The 15,932-nt window shown below is 39.0% G+C and overlaps 1 protein-coding gene across 9 annotated transcripts in view; it reads left to right on the top strand.

Annotated features, from left to right (window-relative positions):
• The window catches only part of NLGN1 (neuroligin 1), a 475,678-nt gene that overhangs the window by 190,607 nt on the left and 269,139 nt on the right, over positions 1-15,932 (top strand). Inside the window, exon 1 of one of the 9 annotated variants that reach the window (XM_057411588.1) lies at positions 3,303-3,389. The exons of the other annotated variants lie outside the window; for them this stretch is intronic. Within the exon in view, the coding sequence (XP_057267571.1) occupies positions 3,365-3,389 (25 nt within the window). The 5' untranslated portion in view covers positions 3,303-3,364. Of the gene's footprint in view, positions 1-3,302; positions 3,390-15,932 lie in introns of those variants that run through there. 9 annotated transcript variants of the gene reach the window in all.

The raw sequence follows: 15,932 nt of genomic DNA, 5'->3' as shown, positions 1-15,932 counted from the left end.
ATTGTTTTTGTAAATTTGTAACAGATGCTGCACTAACAAATTGTTATAAAACACATTATAATGTGTAGATATAACTGAAGCAATATATATCATTTCACTGTTATTCAGTGTCACTGTTTTCTTACATCATTTCTCACATCAGTGTAACACTGAATAAAGTAGGGTTGGGTCTTTTATTTTGTAATGAACAGTATGGAAAGCCAGCTCCATTAAAATCAGTGGTGAAATTTCCACTATCATCACCGTGTTCAAAAGTAAATTCAAATTTCAGTCTTGTAAATTGGTATGTTTTTTTTTATTTCACTCTAAAAAGGGGTTTATAGACAGAACAAGAATATTGTGGTTAAATGTGCCTTTAAGTTACTTTTTCGTTGCTATTCCCAAGCTACACTCAATAAGGCATAAATTACTTGTTTAAGTTTTCAGTAGAAGTTCAAGTCTTGTGTTTATTCAAGCCCTTCTCCTGCCTATGAAATAATTCACAGTGGAGAAGCTTCCTGTATGAGTCTTTGAAGTCCCTACCGGCCTTTGAGCTTCCTTTCCTCCTGCTTCCTCTATCGATGGGGGTGATGGTGGACAATATTTTCTGCCATTGTCTGTCTCCATCCTTTGTCTTGAAATCACTCAAATTCATTGTTCTCTCTAAAGGGGAGGCTAATCCTGCCGAGATGTGCATCATACTCTCTTTTGAAGTCTCACACTGAGTTGTTCGATGCATAAATATTAACATCCATGTGACCCATGGATGACAGTAGGACTGAGGTCTTGGTTTGAAAAGTATCATTACTGTGGTTAAGATCTGTCTGAACGCACCAAGAATCCAGCAGTCAGTGCTATTTTGGATTATTTTCATGTGAATCTTCAGTTATCAAGGGTCCCAAATTAACCACCTATGACTCTGCGAACATGGAAATGTTGCAGTTCGAATAGTTACAAAAAGTCCGTAGATTAATGTATTTGATCTTCTCAAGGGTCCCACAGGTTATTGACTCACATTTAGAGAATTCAGGAAAACAGGTGGTCAGTATTCACAGGAGGGACTAAAAGTGATCAGGACATCAAAAAATGTGATACAAAATACAAGTTTCCTGTGGAAAAATTAACATGGAGTAGGTGGGGAGAAAATTACAATGTACTATTGAACCAAAAACAAAGCCTCTGACTGTGGTTGGGGTGGGTGCTGTTTTGAGAATGTAGGTGCATTGTTATGTAGCCTCGCTGCCAGACTCTGCCACATTTACTGTGACGAAATTCATGTTCTCAGCTTCATGACAAAAAGGATATTTACCCAAGAAAACTCTTACAGGACAGTCTATGCAAGAAGCACCGTACCTGGAATGATATTTTCCCAGAATTTCTCTTCTTAGCTTTCAAATGCATTACAGGCTTGCTACACTCATTGTTACAAGCGAATTTGCAGAGGACCAAGAGAAGCCAGCTCGTACAGAGTAACAAGTATAAAATTTGCAATTGCATTTCCACCAGGACTGTAAGAAATAGTTCTCACAGCACAACTATCAAAATTCATAGCTTCTCTCTCTATTTCAGACTGCAGCATATTTCATCCAGTGCACCAAATGTCCTCAGGGAAACTGTGGGTGAGAAGAATCCCTGCACATTAAAATGAAAACACAGACAATTGGTGAAAAAAATATGAAAATCATATTTTTCCAAACACAGAGAGAGACTCCATTTCCAGCCTCTTACAGTTCCTTAGGGAAGGTCTACAAAATACCTTCAAGAGACTATGTTAGGAGAATAATTCACATCTATCGGACACTAAAACCAGGGACTCAACAGTGGTTTTATTGCACATTATAATTTCGATTTCCATTAATGCCTTGTATTCCAGAGACAACGATTTCCTGCCTCTTCCCCCTGTCCTGCTGGAAAAAATTCCTGATCATTTTGTTTTAGTCCTTTCTGTGAATACTGAACATGTCTTTTTCTGAATTCTTTAAACAACATGGTTGAATGTGAACAATTTGTCTTAATCATGTTTTGCTTGAAGGTTACTGCTCCTATTCCAGAACTAAAGAGAAGCTTATATATGTCTCATTTTTTTTTCTCACAACCACATTACCTGTTTTAATAAAAATATCCTTGCAGACCTTACCTCACTTCTATTCTCAGATACTCTCAACCAAATCAATAATATTGCATCCTGTGGAAGAGAACAGTGAGCCTTTTTCACTTCTTGTGGCACCTTGGTGTGCAAGCACATATGCACATGTATGCATGTACATGCGCATACATATATATATGTTCAGTGGCTGAATGGAAATGCAGGTGTTTCTGTATGTCTAGATCTCATGTCTGAAAACTTATAGTTTTTGTTTTGTGAGTACATTGATATGGCTTGCGGTCGAATAAAAGTCATTTTCAACTGTGTTCGTGAAAACACTTTTTTGTTCAGATACAGGAAAAGAGCACCCAGCAAATGGCTGATGTTGCATGGTTTTGGGTAGTGAAGGCGTTGCTCTTCTCCAAATGTTACAGCTGCTAACTGAAAACCTCGGGGCATCTGTGCTGTGACTCAGCATCTGTATTTTAGAGTTTTTAATTTCCAAAATGATGTTGATAACTCTTTCAGATAAGGATTGTTTCCACAGCAGTCTGGTGGCTTTTCCATCACAACAGCTAAATGCAGACTGTTAAAATGTAAGGGAAATATTGTTTGATAATTTATAGTGTTAAATAATGAGCTTTCATGGGCAATTTTCCCTGAAGTAATAGGATAAAAATCCCCTGGAATATTGAGATGGCTGAACACAGCAAAATTTTTAATGGCAATATGGCTCACAGGAGACTATAGAACTTCCTTTGAACCCAAGGACACAAATACTTGTAAGGGTCTTTTAGAAGATTGTTTAAGAAAGGCGTCTCATGTTTGGGAGAACATGTTGCATATGGGTGGGAAGCTTCCTCGGTTACTTAAGGCTCTCTCTAAAGTCACTCACTGGCTTTAGTGTAAAAAGTGTTTGATTGGAAAAGTGGTGTTGAAGTAATAGCTCTGTAAGGTTTCATTTTTCAGTGATTTCCAGTGCTCTGTTCACAAGTAAAAATTACTTTTTTTCCCACCTAAACACACTGCAAAGCTGACAAGGAATTTGAAGCTGTTCTGTCCTGTCCTGTCCTGTCATCACTAGGAATAAACTTCCTAGAACCTAAATGGTCCTGACTTCCACCTGAGCATCATAATCTTCAGCCTGTGCCCTCAGCTGACAGCTATTTTGCCCAGCTGATGCCTGTTGATGCAAGTGTAGCTGACCAGGGGTTAATGAACAAACAGGTGGATTTGCATTAGGGGGGTTGGTTTGTCTGTCTGTTGCAAGCCTCTGTTTGTAGCCTGGTTGCAGGCTGGATGAGAGCATGCTGCTTCTGGGCAGGTTGGTGCTTGTGTTGGTAGTTCAATGAGTACTGCTCAGAGGTAGCTGGAGTAATGTTTAATGACAGTAGGGATGGTGCTGAATGGAGAGCAGAAAGGGGAATTCATACACGTTTTCATAAATTTGTAGGGATGCCTGTGCTCTAGTACTCTAAAATAACAGCCCTGAGCTTTTCATTGCTTCTGAGCCCATCTGTGCAAAATGTGACTCCATCTCTGTTCCTGTAAGCCTTCCCAGACACTGTATCTGCTGAAAATACTCATCCTTGTCTAATCGGGGGACAGGGAAATTGTTATGGTAATGGGGCAGAATAATACTTTTGCTGTCAATGGTTACAAAGGTTTTCTGAGAGCTTTTCAGTAAAGGCACAAAAATAATTCATTCTGGGTTGTTAATCATCATTTTTAATTAAGATTTTTTGCTTGTTCTGTCTTTTGCCTGCCTGCAACTCTCAGATGAGTAATTGCCACGTATCTTTAGAAGGATATCCTAGCAACCAAAACATGGGGAAGACAATAAATGAGGAAGTCTACAGTCCAGCGGTTTATTTTAGCAGATGTTAATCAATGGAACTGCAGCTTCAATTGCAAAGCCTGAATTTCTTTCTTGTATTTTATTTTTTCCCACTGGGTAACATTACTTCTTATTAAATTACTTCTGATGAGTCTCATCCCTTCACTGCATTATTGTGGACTGTAGATTAAACAAAACCTACCCTAGCAAAAGTATACTTAAGCAATGTAGTTTTATTTTGTGATGCCAAAGCTACCAAGTACTTTCATTGACTAGCTGAACTTGGTGTAATTTACTCTGAAGTGTTACTTATATCCTTATATGGACCTATAAAAAGTTTCTAGAACAGTGAAAAGTATCACTAGCAATAAAAAAATTAATAAAAGTCTTTTTCCAGTCTTTTTCCAATTTTATATTCACCAATATTTTCTTTCCTGCTTTCCTTTTCAAAGGAATTGTATCTTTTGCTTCATGTGTTTATGGAGCCACAAGCTTGCAGAATTAGTTAGCTGGGTCTATATTTTTTGTGGTAGCTGATGAAACTTCAGAGTAAGCTGACCCTTTAAGGTGGTGCTTCTAACTCTTTCACTAGCTCAGCTGCCAAGATGATATTTTTTATCCCAGTGCAAGGTGACTGATAAAAGTGCTCTCTACATGGAACTGATAAGAAATGAATAATCTCGCAGACAAAATATACAGTCTTTGCAAGAAACAGGATTATCACTTGTGTGAAGTAGTCCTACTGGGGAATGCAATCAATTGAGGAGAACAAACTTGTGAGCCAGCAGTAGGTAGTATACAGCGTCCAGAATGACACCTGAGCAGTGAGATAGCAGGCGTAGAAGATTCGTCACCTCTGTACTATGTTAGAAAAGGCAAATAGCAGCAAGTTTGGAGCAACTAGTTAGAGCTCTGCTGTGAGTGGTTGTCCTCTCTGAATGCTGTTGTCCTTCAGCAGTGGAAGACCAGTTGTAGTTCCCTGAGATAGCTTTCCAATGCTAGAAAAGCTGTCTTTTTGCACTGGCCTATACAAGGGAAGCAGCACTGGTCTAGAGAAATGTAGCTGTGTGAGAAGTGTTTTGTTTCATCATTTCCTGCTTTGCATGTTCATGAACTGGTATCAAAGAAACGTTGCAAAATCCTCCTATATTTCAGTTGTTGCTTCTACCCAGTCCTGCCTGCTCCTTTATTCCTATAGCTGCTCTTTGTCTGTTTTCCACCTTTTGCCTCTGTTCAAAAATTCTTCTTTGTTTCTTGCACCTATCCACAGAGACGGATTTATTCTCTCCATTGCTTCTTTGTATTTAGTTCATATTCTAGTTTTACTCTCCCCATTTCTTCCTTATCCGTGAATTTCCCTGCTTCAAATTTTTGTATCACTTTCTTTTCTTGCCCTAAGTTGGCACAGCTGCCATCTGACTTTTCTTTTGTGTGATGTATCTTTTCTCCTCCATTCCTTTCTTCTGCAGTGTGTGAAATGCACTGAACTGGAGTTATTGAGAAGCATCATACAGTGAGGAAGAAATAAAAGTGTTTAACTACAACAGTGTACTTTAAGCTCTGTGTGCTGCCACAGACATGACAAGGTCCCCAACATACAGCTCTGGTTTTGATGTATAAATTTTAAGAGTAATTAAATGTTGCTTGTTTGTTTTTGCTTTCTTGGGCATATAGTCTGATTCTACCTGGTAGTTATGTTCTTTCTCTGAATAACCTTGTGCTATTGGTGTAGAGTTGGTTGCTTTGTTGTTGGTTTTCTTCCTGAACACCTTCTTCACCTGTAGGACAGCCCCAGAAAAGAAAAGCTGCAAACTTTAACAATTTAACACTCTAGCCTTACAAGCCAATCCAATAACATAGCTGCTAATAGTTTATGTATTCTAAAACATAGCTTTAGTCAAATGCACATCTTAGCTATAATATGTTGGTAGATATTTATATTAATCAAGAGGACTCTTTATTCAAGTACTTTTTACATAAATATTTCTTGAGCATGATTTTAGAGCTTGCAGTGCCTTTGTCCATCTCTATTACACTTTATTCCTTGATTTCAATTTAGATAAAAAATCTTCCTACAGTCAAAGCACTATTATGATTCTAAAAAATGTATATAACTTGTATTTACTGAAGAATTGAGAGAGAGCTTGCAGAAAGAATACTTTTTTAATTGATTAGACAAAGACTGGACATGTTGCATAAAAGCAGTTTTATTAGCCTTGGATTGCCTGCAAGGTGCAAACAGTTTAAAGGAATAGCATCTACTATAAAATAGCAGAAGATAGGAAACAAGATTTATTGCACAGATCAGACTTCCTTCTCTTTGATTCTTTCCAAAAGGAAACAATAATTTTCTAAATGTGCAAGTGAAAATTGTACAGGGTTTTTTTTTTTAGTAAAATCCTTTTTTCCTTGTGTTTATTTATTTAAATATAGATATGTAGGTAATGCAGTGGTTCCATATGAAGACATATAGCCCCTTTTAAAACAGGTATTTTCTATGTAATTATTAGGAATATTCTTTTACAAAGATTATAAACTCTGCAATGTTAGCAGACATAATGTGATCTAGACGAGATAACCAGTGGTGTTGAAGATTGTATTACTCAATTCCATACTCTTCATTTTGGGCACTTGTATACTGTCTTCCTCACTACACAGTTTAAGTGTTTTCCTGAAAAGGAGTGTGACCAGCTTGCATGAGGCATGATTCTCTTTGTAGAGAAACTTGGTGAGATTTTAAAGGATTAAGATAATTTCATTGTTCCTTATTTTTCTTTTGGTATGGTTTGTGTGAGTTTTTGAATGTACATTCAGAGGAATGTCAGAAGAAATCCTGTAGTGAGATATGAAGTATTGCTCAGGTACTGTGAATGTTCATGTCAGCCTTGAGAAAGTCTGTCCCCTGTACAGGTAGGTATATTCTGGAATGGACTTCTTGGTCTCAGACTTCCCAGTGATGATTTAGATACTCTGTGATGTTAAACAATTGGAAGGTGACAAAAGCACACCTAGCTATGAGCAAGTTGCTGCCCTTCAGAATGAGGAGAACTGTCCTCAGTGGGAGATAGTAGAAAATGTTCCTGTAAACTCAGAAACTGTGCCTAACTGAGCATCAGGGAGGAATACTGGAGCACTTGGAAATGCAGAATAAATTGACTTGTCTTTCAGGTCCATACTGTATTGGAACTGAAAGTAATGATGACTGAAGGCTAGTGTTTCACTAGTCAGGATGGTGTCTGTCCCCCTTGGGTTCAGTTTTAGTCAGCTGCTGTTCCTGTACAAACTCATCCCTACTCCCCACATCCCAGAAGACCCATAAAATTCTTTTTCTGGCAGTGCTATTATCTGAATGTGTGACTTGTCTGCATAAACTATCTGTAATAAGTCAGTTCATTTAAAATTCACTTTTCCCATTTGGGGAAAGACTGGTGCTTAATTCATAAGCATACTGCTCAGAGTTGTTGCAAACCAAAGTTAAATGAAGAGGACCATAAATACTCACTACACTCCACTTACTTGGGAGAAATGCATCCCACTTATATGAGAGCCTAAAGTTGTGAGAATTGAATTCAGGAACTCAGCCTTCCAGTTCTCTCAGAATGGCAAAGCAGACAATACTCTCCTTATTTAGGAAATTCTTGACTGAAGTTCACCACCTGGCTATTTGTTCCCCCTTTCCCCTTTCTTTCTTTCCCCTTTTCCCTTTCCCTCCCCCCTCTCTCCTTCCTCTCCCAGCCCATTCTTCCCCTGATACGTAGTTCCCCAAGGTTAAGTTCTGTTCAACAGCATTCAAATTACTGCTTCATGTTTCTTGTGGGTGATACTAAGGCAATGAATTAGTCATGCTGCACATCCTCATCTATGTTGTTCCATTTGAGAATGTGAAATCACAGATGTGATTTTGTTGCTTTGCTGACCATGATCTCCCTTTGCATCTCAGAAATGTTTTGTGATTCTGTGCAGTTTTAAGACAGTGAAACACAAAATGGTTTGAAAAGCTTGCTGTTCTTTCCAAATTAAGCACATTCCCACATGGCAGTTCCCTGGAATATAAAGGTTCATCAGCTTGCATGCCACCACTCTCTCTGATTCTTTTTGGTTTGCATATTTTTAGGATCATCATGGATATAGTCAGTGCAACAGGCATTTTTGTTTCCAGAACAAAATGTCATCTATTCTGTATGTTTTAATAGCTCTTAACTCCTTTATGAAAGTCTGCAGGTACAGTAGCTGTATTGGACATTTAGATATGAACTGTAGAAACAACAACAAAAGTCTTTCAGCTGGTTTAAGTATCTCAAGAAGTAAAAACTTGAGCTTGACTATCATGTTCTGAAATAGCAAAATCCAAATCTGCTAATAGCTTCTTCCAAGTATTTCTTTGGAAGTTGATATCCTGGGTTCATATTTATTCTTTAAACTGTACTAGCTAGGAACATAAGCTGTGTAGGTGTTAAGAAAAACAGATTACATTACAAAGCACGATGCACAATGTTTGAATGCCTCAGTAATTCCCTTTTTATTTTTTTTTTACAGCAGTCCTAAAAAAAATGCAGATATATTCCACAGTTTAGACTTGTACTGTTTGACAGATGTACATTAATATAAAACCCTCATTGCACACATGGATGAGCCAGATTTTTTACAGAAATAATTGGGCTAATTAAAATTGGGTGAATGTTTTAATTTCTTTTAAATGCAACAACATATTTTCTACCTGTATCAGATGTATGCCTTCCTCATTTTGAGATATTGGAAAGAAAGCAAAAGGGCTAACTATTTTACATGAAAGGAAGTAAAATTTTTCAAGCCCTTTAATCTTTTATGTTAAAATGCAATCAAAATAGTCTTGTCCTAACCCTTTTCCGATTCTTTCTACGTACAACTTCCATTTTTATTGTGCACATGTGTGAGCATAATTTCAGGATAATGAAACCCTGTCATACATGGTGATTTAATTTTTAGCATTTAGTAGTGAATATTTTGGTTTCAATGAGGAACAATTACTTGTCAATAATTTCAGAGTTTGGTGCAGATCAGAAATAGTTAGCTTGCCTTATTCTTCCTTGGGATCTTTATCTTGTAAAAAGAAAACTTGCATTATAAATGAAAACAGATTCTTCTCTTAATATCGCACTTTTTTTTTTTTTTTTTTTTGTATGTTCATTGCTGCTCTTACTATCTAGTTCTGGATTTATACCATGCTGAAAACATCTACTGATTTCAAGGAATACTGTATCAGATACTCATTTCAGTGTGCTAGCATCTTTTCTTACAAAGTAATTCTCCTTGTCCATCTTTTCAATTTGTACGGTGTCTTTACTTGCATCAGTATTACCCAACTAACACTTCACAGCTTGCTATATTTTCTGTTTGCATCAGCCCTACTCTACTAATAGTGTTATACTTAATATTTTTCTCAGTATTTACTACTAATAGTGATTAACTGAGTCCTGCTCTGTGTGGTTGTCTAGCTGTTGTTATTTATTCAAGTGTGTTGTAAATCATGTTGTTAGTGTTTAATAAATAGGAGCAAAATTGAGTTTTCTTCTCATGAAAAGTATATTTTTTATTATTATTTATTTTTTATTCTTTTGTTTTTCTTTTGGTTTGTTTTTTTTTTTTTTTTTTTAGTAACTGCTCCAGCAGGGATGTAAGTTCAGTCTAAAGGGTTTGTTCAGCTTGCTTGGGTTGAATGGTCGCCTGTTAAAGTCAGTGGAAGTTTGCCATTTTTTTCTGCATTTTTTTTCTGTGATTTCCTTTGCTGTTCCCCTTCCCACCCCATTCTTTTCTAATAAATTATCGGTGTGATTCAACCCCAGCATGGTCTCTAGAAACCCTCGCTTCCTCTTTCTTCTTCTTTAATTTTACTGTGCTCTTCTTCTCCAAAAGCTGTGTAAGCTTTCCTGTTCTGTGTTGCCGTTCATAGCAGAATACCCATGGCTTGTTTTTATCTTGCCATTAAATTTTCTAAGATCAGAGTTTTCATTGACCAATACACTGTTTTACATTGTATGCCTCTGGGAATGGGTAGAGTATTTAAGAATTCTGTCTCTTAAGACTGATGAGAGTATCCAAACTAAGTATCATTAAAAGTCACTTGGGTCTCTATGAAATATTGGTAAAGTTTGTGTGGGGTCCTTTGAAGAGCCAAAAAGGCCTCAACTCACATGCAGAGAAAAGATACTTATCTGGACCATCAGTAAAGCTTCACAGTCTTTTAGTTCAGATTTACACAGCTTTGTTCTTTAGACTGTTCAGTGAATATTCCTCTATTAAGATGCAAGATGTATGTGTTGCACATCTTGGGGAGACAGAAGACGACACTCCAAACCAAAATACATTCTGTCACTGAGGAAAAATAAACAACTAAATAGAAATTCTGCTTCAAGCTGCCATAGCTCAGCATTTCTGTTTGGATGGGAAGAGAGTGCTGTGCACTGAACATCTATCTAATATATATAAAATTATATATAATATTATATATAAAATTATAAAGATAACAGGAAGGGATTCTGTAGTTACATTGAGAAAAAAAGATAGACTAGGGATAACGTGGGCCCTCTCCGGAAGCTATCAGGAGAACTGGTTACCACGGATTTGGAGAAGGCTGAGGTTCTGAATGACTTCTTTGCCTTGGTCTTCACTGGCAAAGGCTCTGACCACACCACCCGTCTTGGAAGGCAGATGTAGGGACTGTGAGAATGAAGACCTTGGGCCCACTGTAGCAGAGGATCTGGTTCGAGACCATCTTAAGAACTTGAATGTGCACAAGTCCATGGGACCTGATGAAATCCATCTATGGGTACTGAAGGAGCCGGCGAATGAAGTTGCTGAGCCACTGTCCATCATATTTGAAAAATCATGGCAGTCAGGTGAAGTTCCCGACAACTAGAAAAAGGGGAATATAACCCCCATTTTCAAGAAGGGGAAAATGGGTGACCCGGGGGATTACAGACCAGTCAGTCTCACCTCTGTGCCTGGCAAAATCTTGGAGCAGATTCTCCTGGAAGGCATGCTAAGGCACATGAAAGACAACAAGGTGCTTGGTGACAGCCAGCATGGCTTCACTAAGAGGAAATCCTGCCTGACCAATTTGATGGCCTTCTATGATGGGGCTACAGAACTGATGGACAGGGGTAGAGCAGTTGATGTCATCTACCTGGACTTGTGCAAAGCATTTGACGCTGTCCCACACGACATCCTTGTCTCTAAATTGGAGAGACATCAATTTGATAGGTGGACCACTTGGTGGATAAAGAACTGGCTGGATGGCTGCACGCAAAGAGTTGTGGTCAATGTCTCAATGTCCAGCTGGAGACCAGTAACGAGTGGTGTCCCTCAGGGATCGGTGTTGGGACCGGTCTTGTTAAACATCTTTGTCAGTGACATGGACAGTGGGATTGAGTGCGCCCTCAGCAAGTTTGCTAATGACACCAAGCTATGTGGTTTGCTTGATATGCTGGATGGAAGGGATGCCATCCAGAGGGACCTTGACATGCTTGAGAGGTGGGCCAATGCCAACCTTATGAAGTTCAGCCAAGCTGAGTGCAGGGTCCAACACATGGGTTGGGGCAATCCCAGGCACAGCTACAGGTTGGGCAGAGAAGAGATTCAGAGCAGCCCTGTGGAGAAGGACTTGGGGGTGTTGGTCAATAAGAAAATGAACATGAGCCGGCTTCAGTGTGCGCTCACAGCCCAGAAAGCCAACCGTATCCTGGGCTGCATCAAAAGGAGAGTGACCAGCAGGTCGAAGGAGGTGAGACCTCACTTGGAGTTTTGTGTGCAGTTCTGGTGTCCTCAACATAAAAAGGACATGGAACTGTTGGGACAACTCCAGAGGAGGGCCACGAGGATGATCAGGGGACTGGAGCACCTCCTGTATGAAGACAGGCTGAGGAAGTTGGGGCTGTTCAGCCTGGAGAAGAGAAGGCTGTGTGGAGACCTCATAGCAGCCTTCCAGTACCTGAAGGGGGGCTATAGGGTTGCTGGGGATGGACTCTTCATTAGGGGCTGTAGTGATAGGACAAGGGGTAATGAGTTCAAATTTAAACAGGGCAAGTTTAGACTGGATATAAGGAAGAAATTCTTTTATGGTGGTGAGGCACTGGAATAGCTTGCCCAAGGAAGTTGTGAATGCTCCATCCCTGGTGGTGTTCAGAGCCAGGTTGGACGAAGCCTTGGGTGAGATGGTTTAGTGTGAGGTGTCCCTGCCCATGGCAGGGGGGTTGGAACTAGATGATCTTGAGGTCCTTTCCAGCCCTAACTATTCTATGATTCTATATGAAAGGCTTCAGCAAAAATGCTTTGCATCATGGTAGAAGTGCCATGGATGAAAAAGCAAAAAATTGATTTGATGCAGAATGAAGGCAGGCAGCACCTTTTCTGAAAAGTGCTGCACAAGGGAGGACTACTCCTTTTAGGCTGGGAGTTTGGACTTTAAAAGGAACTATACATTCCAAGTGGGTTTTTTTTGGTGTTTTTGTTTGGTTTTGTTTTTTTTTGTGTTTGTTTGGGGGTGGTGGTGTTTGGTTTGTTTTTTTGTTTGTTTTGGGTTTTTTTTGTTTGTTTTTATGTACTTGATTTCCATTTTAATACTGATGCTATCTATATATATGAAAAAATTATCTGCCACTAAATTCTTCTCTATGGAACTGTTACTATCTCCAGGAGCATTTTTACGAAGAAATCTTATCAAAGAATGTTCACATTTTCCTTACGAGTATGTAATACACCAAATCTTAGCAGATATTAAATGTGTGTCTGTGGGAGAATAGTGTTCCTTGCATAATTTAACCAGCATTATTACTCAGCAGCCTTCTTAAAGGAATAAGAAATTTAATGCTCTTTTTGTTGTTTTGCATTCTGTGATGCAGTGCTTTTCTACGTCCTTTCCTAGTTAAGTAGAAAACCTTGAGAGTTTTGAAAATGCATTACTGTTGCAGCAGAAACTAGACAAGAAGAGATGAAAGTAGAGATTGTATCTGGATCTTTGAGAAGTTACTGAAAAGAAAAATGCATAGTCATGACTTTTTTTTTTTCCTGATGATGGTCCTTTATTATTTAGTATATGTTTGTAGCAATGAATTTATAGAAATAAGGTATGACTGGTAAAAATTTAAATATGACAGTTTCTGTTATTAATTCCTATTTTTCAGCTGATTCCTACTAAATTAATCTCATGGCAGTACTCCAGGCAGCAGAAAATTCTTCCTGAGAATCTGAAAAGCTATAACCAGCTACCTGACTTTTTTCTCTACCATTGCAACAGAGTATTTGAGGAACAAAAAATATTGGACTTTTTCTCCTTTATTGTCATTTTTTATCCAATTCTAGTGGATGTGTCAGAATTGTAGAGAGTTCTGTGTGCTAGAGCTCATACACTCGGTTCTCTGTGTGGATTTGATGCATTTATCTGCATTTAAGAGGCAGTGTCTTGGAGGTATTATGCTGTGAGATGAATAATCTGCTTAAATCGTAAAGCACCGGTCATCGGTACTGAGAGCAGTGAACCTGTTTGCCTAGTTCCTGTGGGGCCTGAATTGTATCACTAAGGAGTAGCAGTCTGGCATTTGAGGCCTAGAAGAAATTTCTTCTGGATTCGTACTGCAAAGTTTGTCAGGTATGATGTGACAACACCTTTGTATGCAATTGACTGATTCCTTTGTGCTGAGAACATGGCTAATTATGAAAGAAGGTAGTATTGACTGTAGTTCAGGTCAGTATTTTAGGTCTCTGTGGAGTTGCTGTCTGAGGTTTAGTTTTAATTTTTAAGCATAATTTACAGCAAAGACATGTTCATTCTAAGATAGCTTTTACACTAAGGCTTACAAATGGGTAAGAAAAAAATTCAAGTAGGGTTGATACAATGGAGGATTTACCATACCAGCAAAACATTCTATTGCAGAAACTTCAGGGGACGACGTAGAGACAGACTAGAAGAAAAAGATTAAACTTGGCATTGTTGCTGAGTGGAAGAGATGGGTCAAGATTTTTCTGCTGAGAAATCAGTATAGTTCCATGCAGAATAATAGAGCTTCATTGACATCAGCTGAAAATCTGACCATAAGGCTTATAATTCTATTGTGTTGAAAACCATACAGTAAGGTCATCAGTATTACACCTGCACAAGTGGTAACTGAAGCACAATCTACAGTAGAGATGTGGCAGTGAAGCTGTGGGTGGCCCAGAGCTTTCCTTAAGAAAATTGGTGCATTGAACATATTAATAAAGCATGAAGTAGCTAGGAGTCTTTCCAGTCTGTTGGATAAGTATGTACAACTTTAAAACTTCCCTATATTTCATAGAATCATAGAATGGTTTGGGTTAGAAGAGACCTTAAAGATCATATAGTTCCAACCCCCTGCCACAGGCAAGGCCACCTTCCATTAAATCAGGTTGCTCAAAGCCCCGACCAACCGAGCCTTGAACAATGCCAGGGATCAGGCAGCCACAGCTTCCCTGGGCAACCTGTTCTAGTGCCTCACCACCCTCACAGTGAAGAATTTATTCCTAATCGAATCTAAATATCCCCTCTTTCAGCTTCAAGTCATTCCCCCTTGTCCTGTCATTACATGCCCATGTGGAAAGTCCCTCCCCAGGTTTCTTGTTGGCTTCCTTTAGGCAATGGAAGCAGACTGTAAGATCTGTCAGGAGCCTTCTCTTCACCAGGCTGAACAAACCCTACTCATTCAGCCTGTCTTCATAGGAGAGGTGCTCCAGCCCTTTGAGTGTCTCTGTGGCCCTCCTCCGGACTCACACCAACAGTTCCACATGTTTGTGTTTGAGCCCCAGAGCTGAATGCACTACTGCAGGTGGGGTCTCGTGACAGCAGATTAGAGGGGGAGAATCCCCTCCATTGACCTGCTGATAATGCTGCTGGTGTTGCAGCCCAGGCTACAGTTGGCTCATGTTGAGCTTCTCATCAACACCCTCAAGTCACTCTCCTCAGGGCTGCTCCCTGTATTTTGTATTTGGGATTGCCCTGACCCTGGTTCAGGTCCCTGCACTTGGCCTTGTTGAACTTCACGAGGTTTGCAGTGACCCACCTCTCAAGCCTGTCCAGGTCCTTCTGGATGGCATTCTTCTCCTCCAGTGTGAGGACTGCACCAGACAGCTTAGTGTCATCAGCAAACTTGCTGAGGGTGCACTCAATCCCACTGTCCATGTTGCTGACAGAGATACTGAACAGATATATATTTGGTAAGATAGATTTTTGTATGGTTGCTAGGTCTTAGTAAAATTACTAAATAGTGCCTGTGCTACTAGGGATGTTAAGCACAAGAGTTTTACCCAGTTGAATGGCATGCTTTGTTCCTGATTACTCCACTTTGCTACTCTTTTGCATGACCAAGTTTGCAATTGTGTGCCTTTGAGTACGTCTGGATGATTTGAACAGTGATGAAGGTGCTATTGTAAGGAATATGTGGGAGTATTCATCCACAGGAACATTTAAGAATATATATATATACACACCATCTGGTGCAATGAGGTGTATTTCAAAGGCAAAATATTTGCTCTTTAGAATTGTCTCAGAGTTAAGAATTATTTTTTTTTTCCTTTGGAAAAGACATTTTGGCAGTTTCTAGAAAGAACTTTTTCATTTGGAGAAGGGGAAGGAACCTAACTAGAATATGAGCATTATATAGTCAATTTTTTTTTTTTTTGAACCCTCTCCATATTTTTAAAAAACTCTTTTTAAGTACCTGTTCAAGAACTGGAGACTACTTGAGGAATATAGTCATTACAATTTCATACAAACATACCTTTTAGCTGTGCCTTCTTGATATTTGTTTATGGAACCAGGATCTATGTTAGCTTTCACAGAAAATGTTGAGTTGATTACCCCTTTATATGGCCTTTTCAGAGCTTTCCAGCATAGAAGACTCCAATCAGGATTCCCCTGTGTAAAGGCTTTTTGTATTCATAACTCTGCAAAACGTTGTATATTAAGCTATATGACCATATGCTTTCCCTAAATTACTGGTAGAAGTACTATGAGATTGCATAGGGCCAAGAACAGATGTTCAA

This window comes from Pezoporus wallicus, unplaced genomic scaffold (genome assembly GCF_028554395.1).
Source record: "Pezoporus wallicus isolate ANWC-B61680 ecotype Strahan unplaced genomic scaffold, APGP_CSIRO_Pwel_v1 contig_6899, whole genome shotgun sequence".
NCBI classification, from domain to species: domain Eukaryota; kingdom Metazoa; phylum Chordata; class Aves; order Psittaciformes; family Psittacidae; genus Pezoporus; species Pezoporus wallicus.
This window is presented reverse-complemented; position numbering and strand designations above follow the sequence as displayed.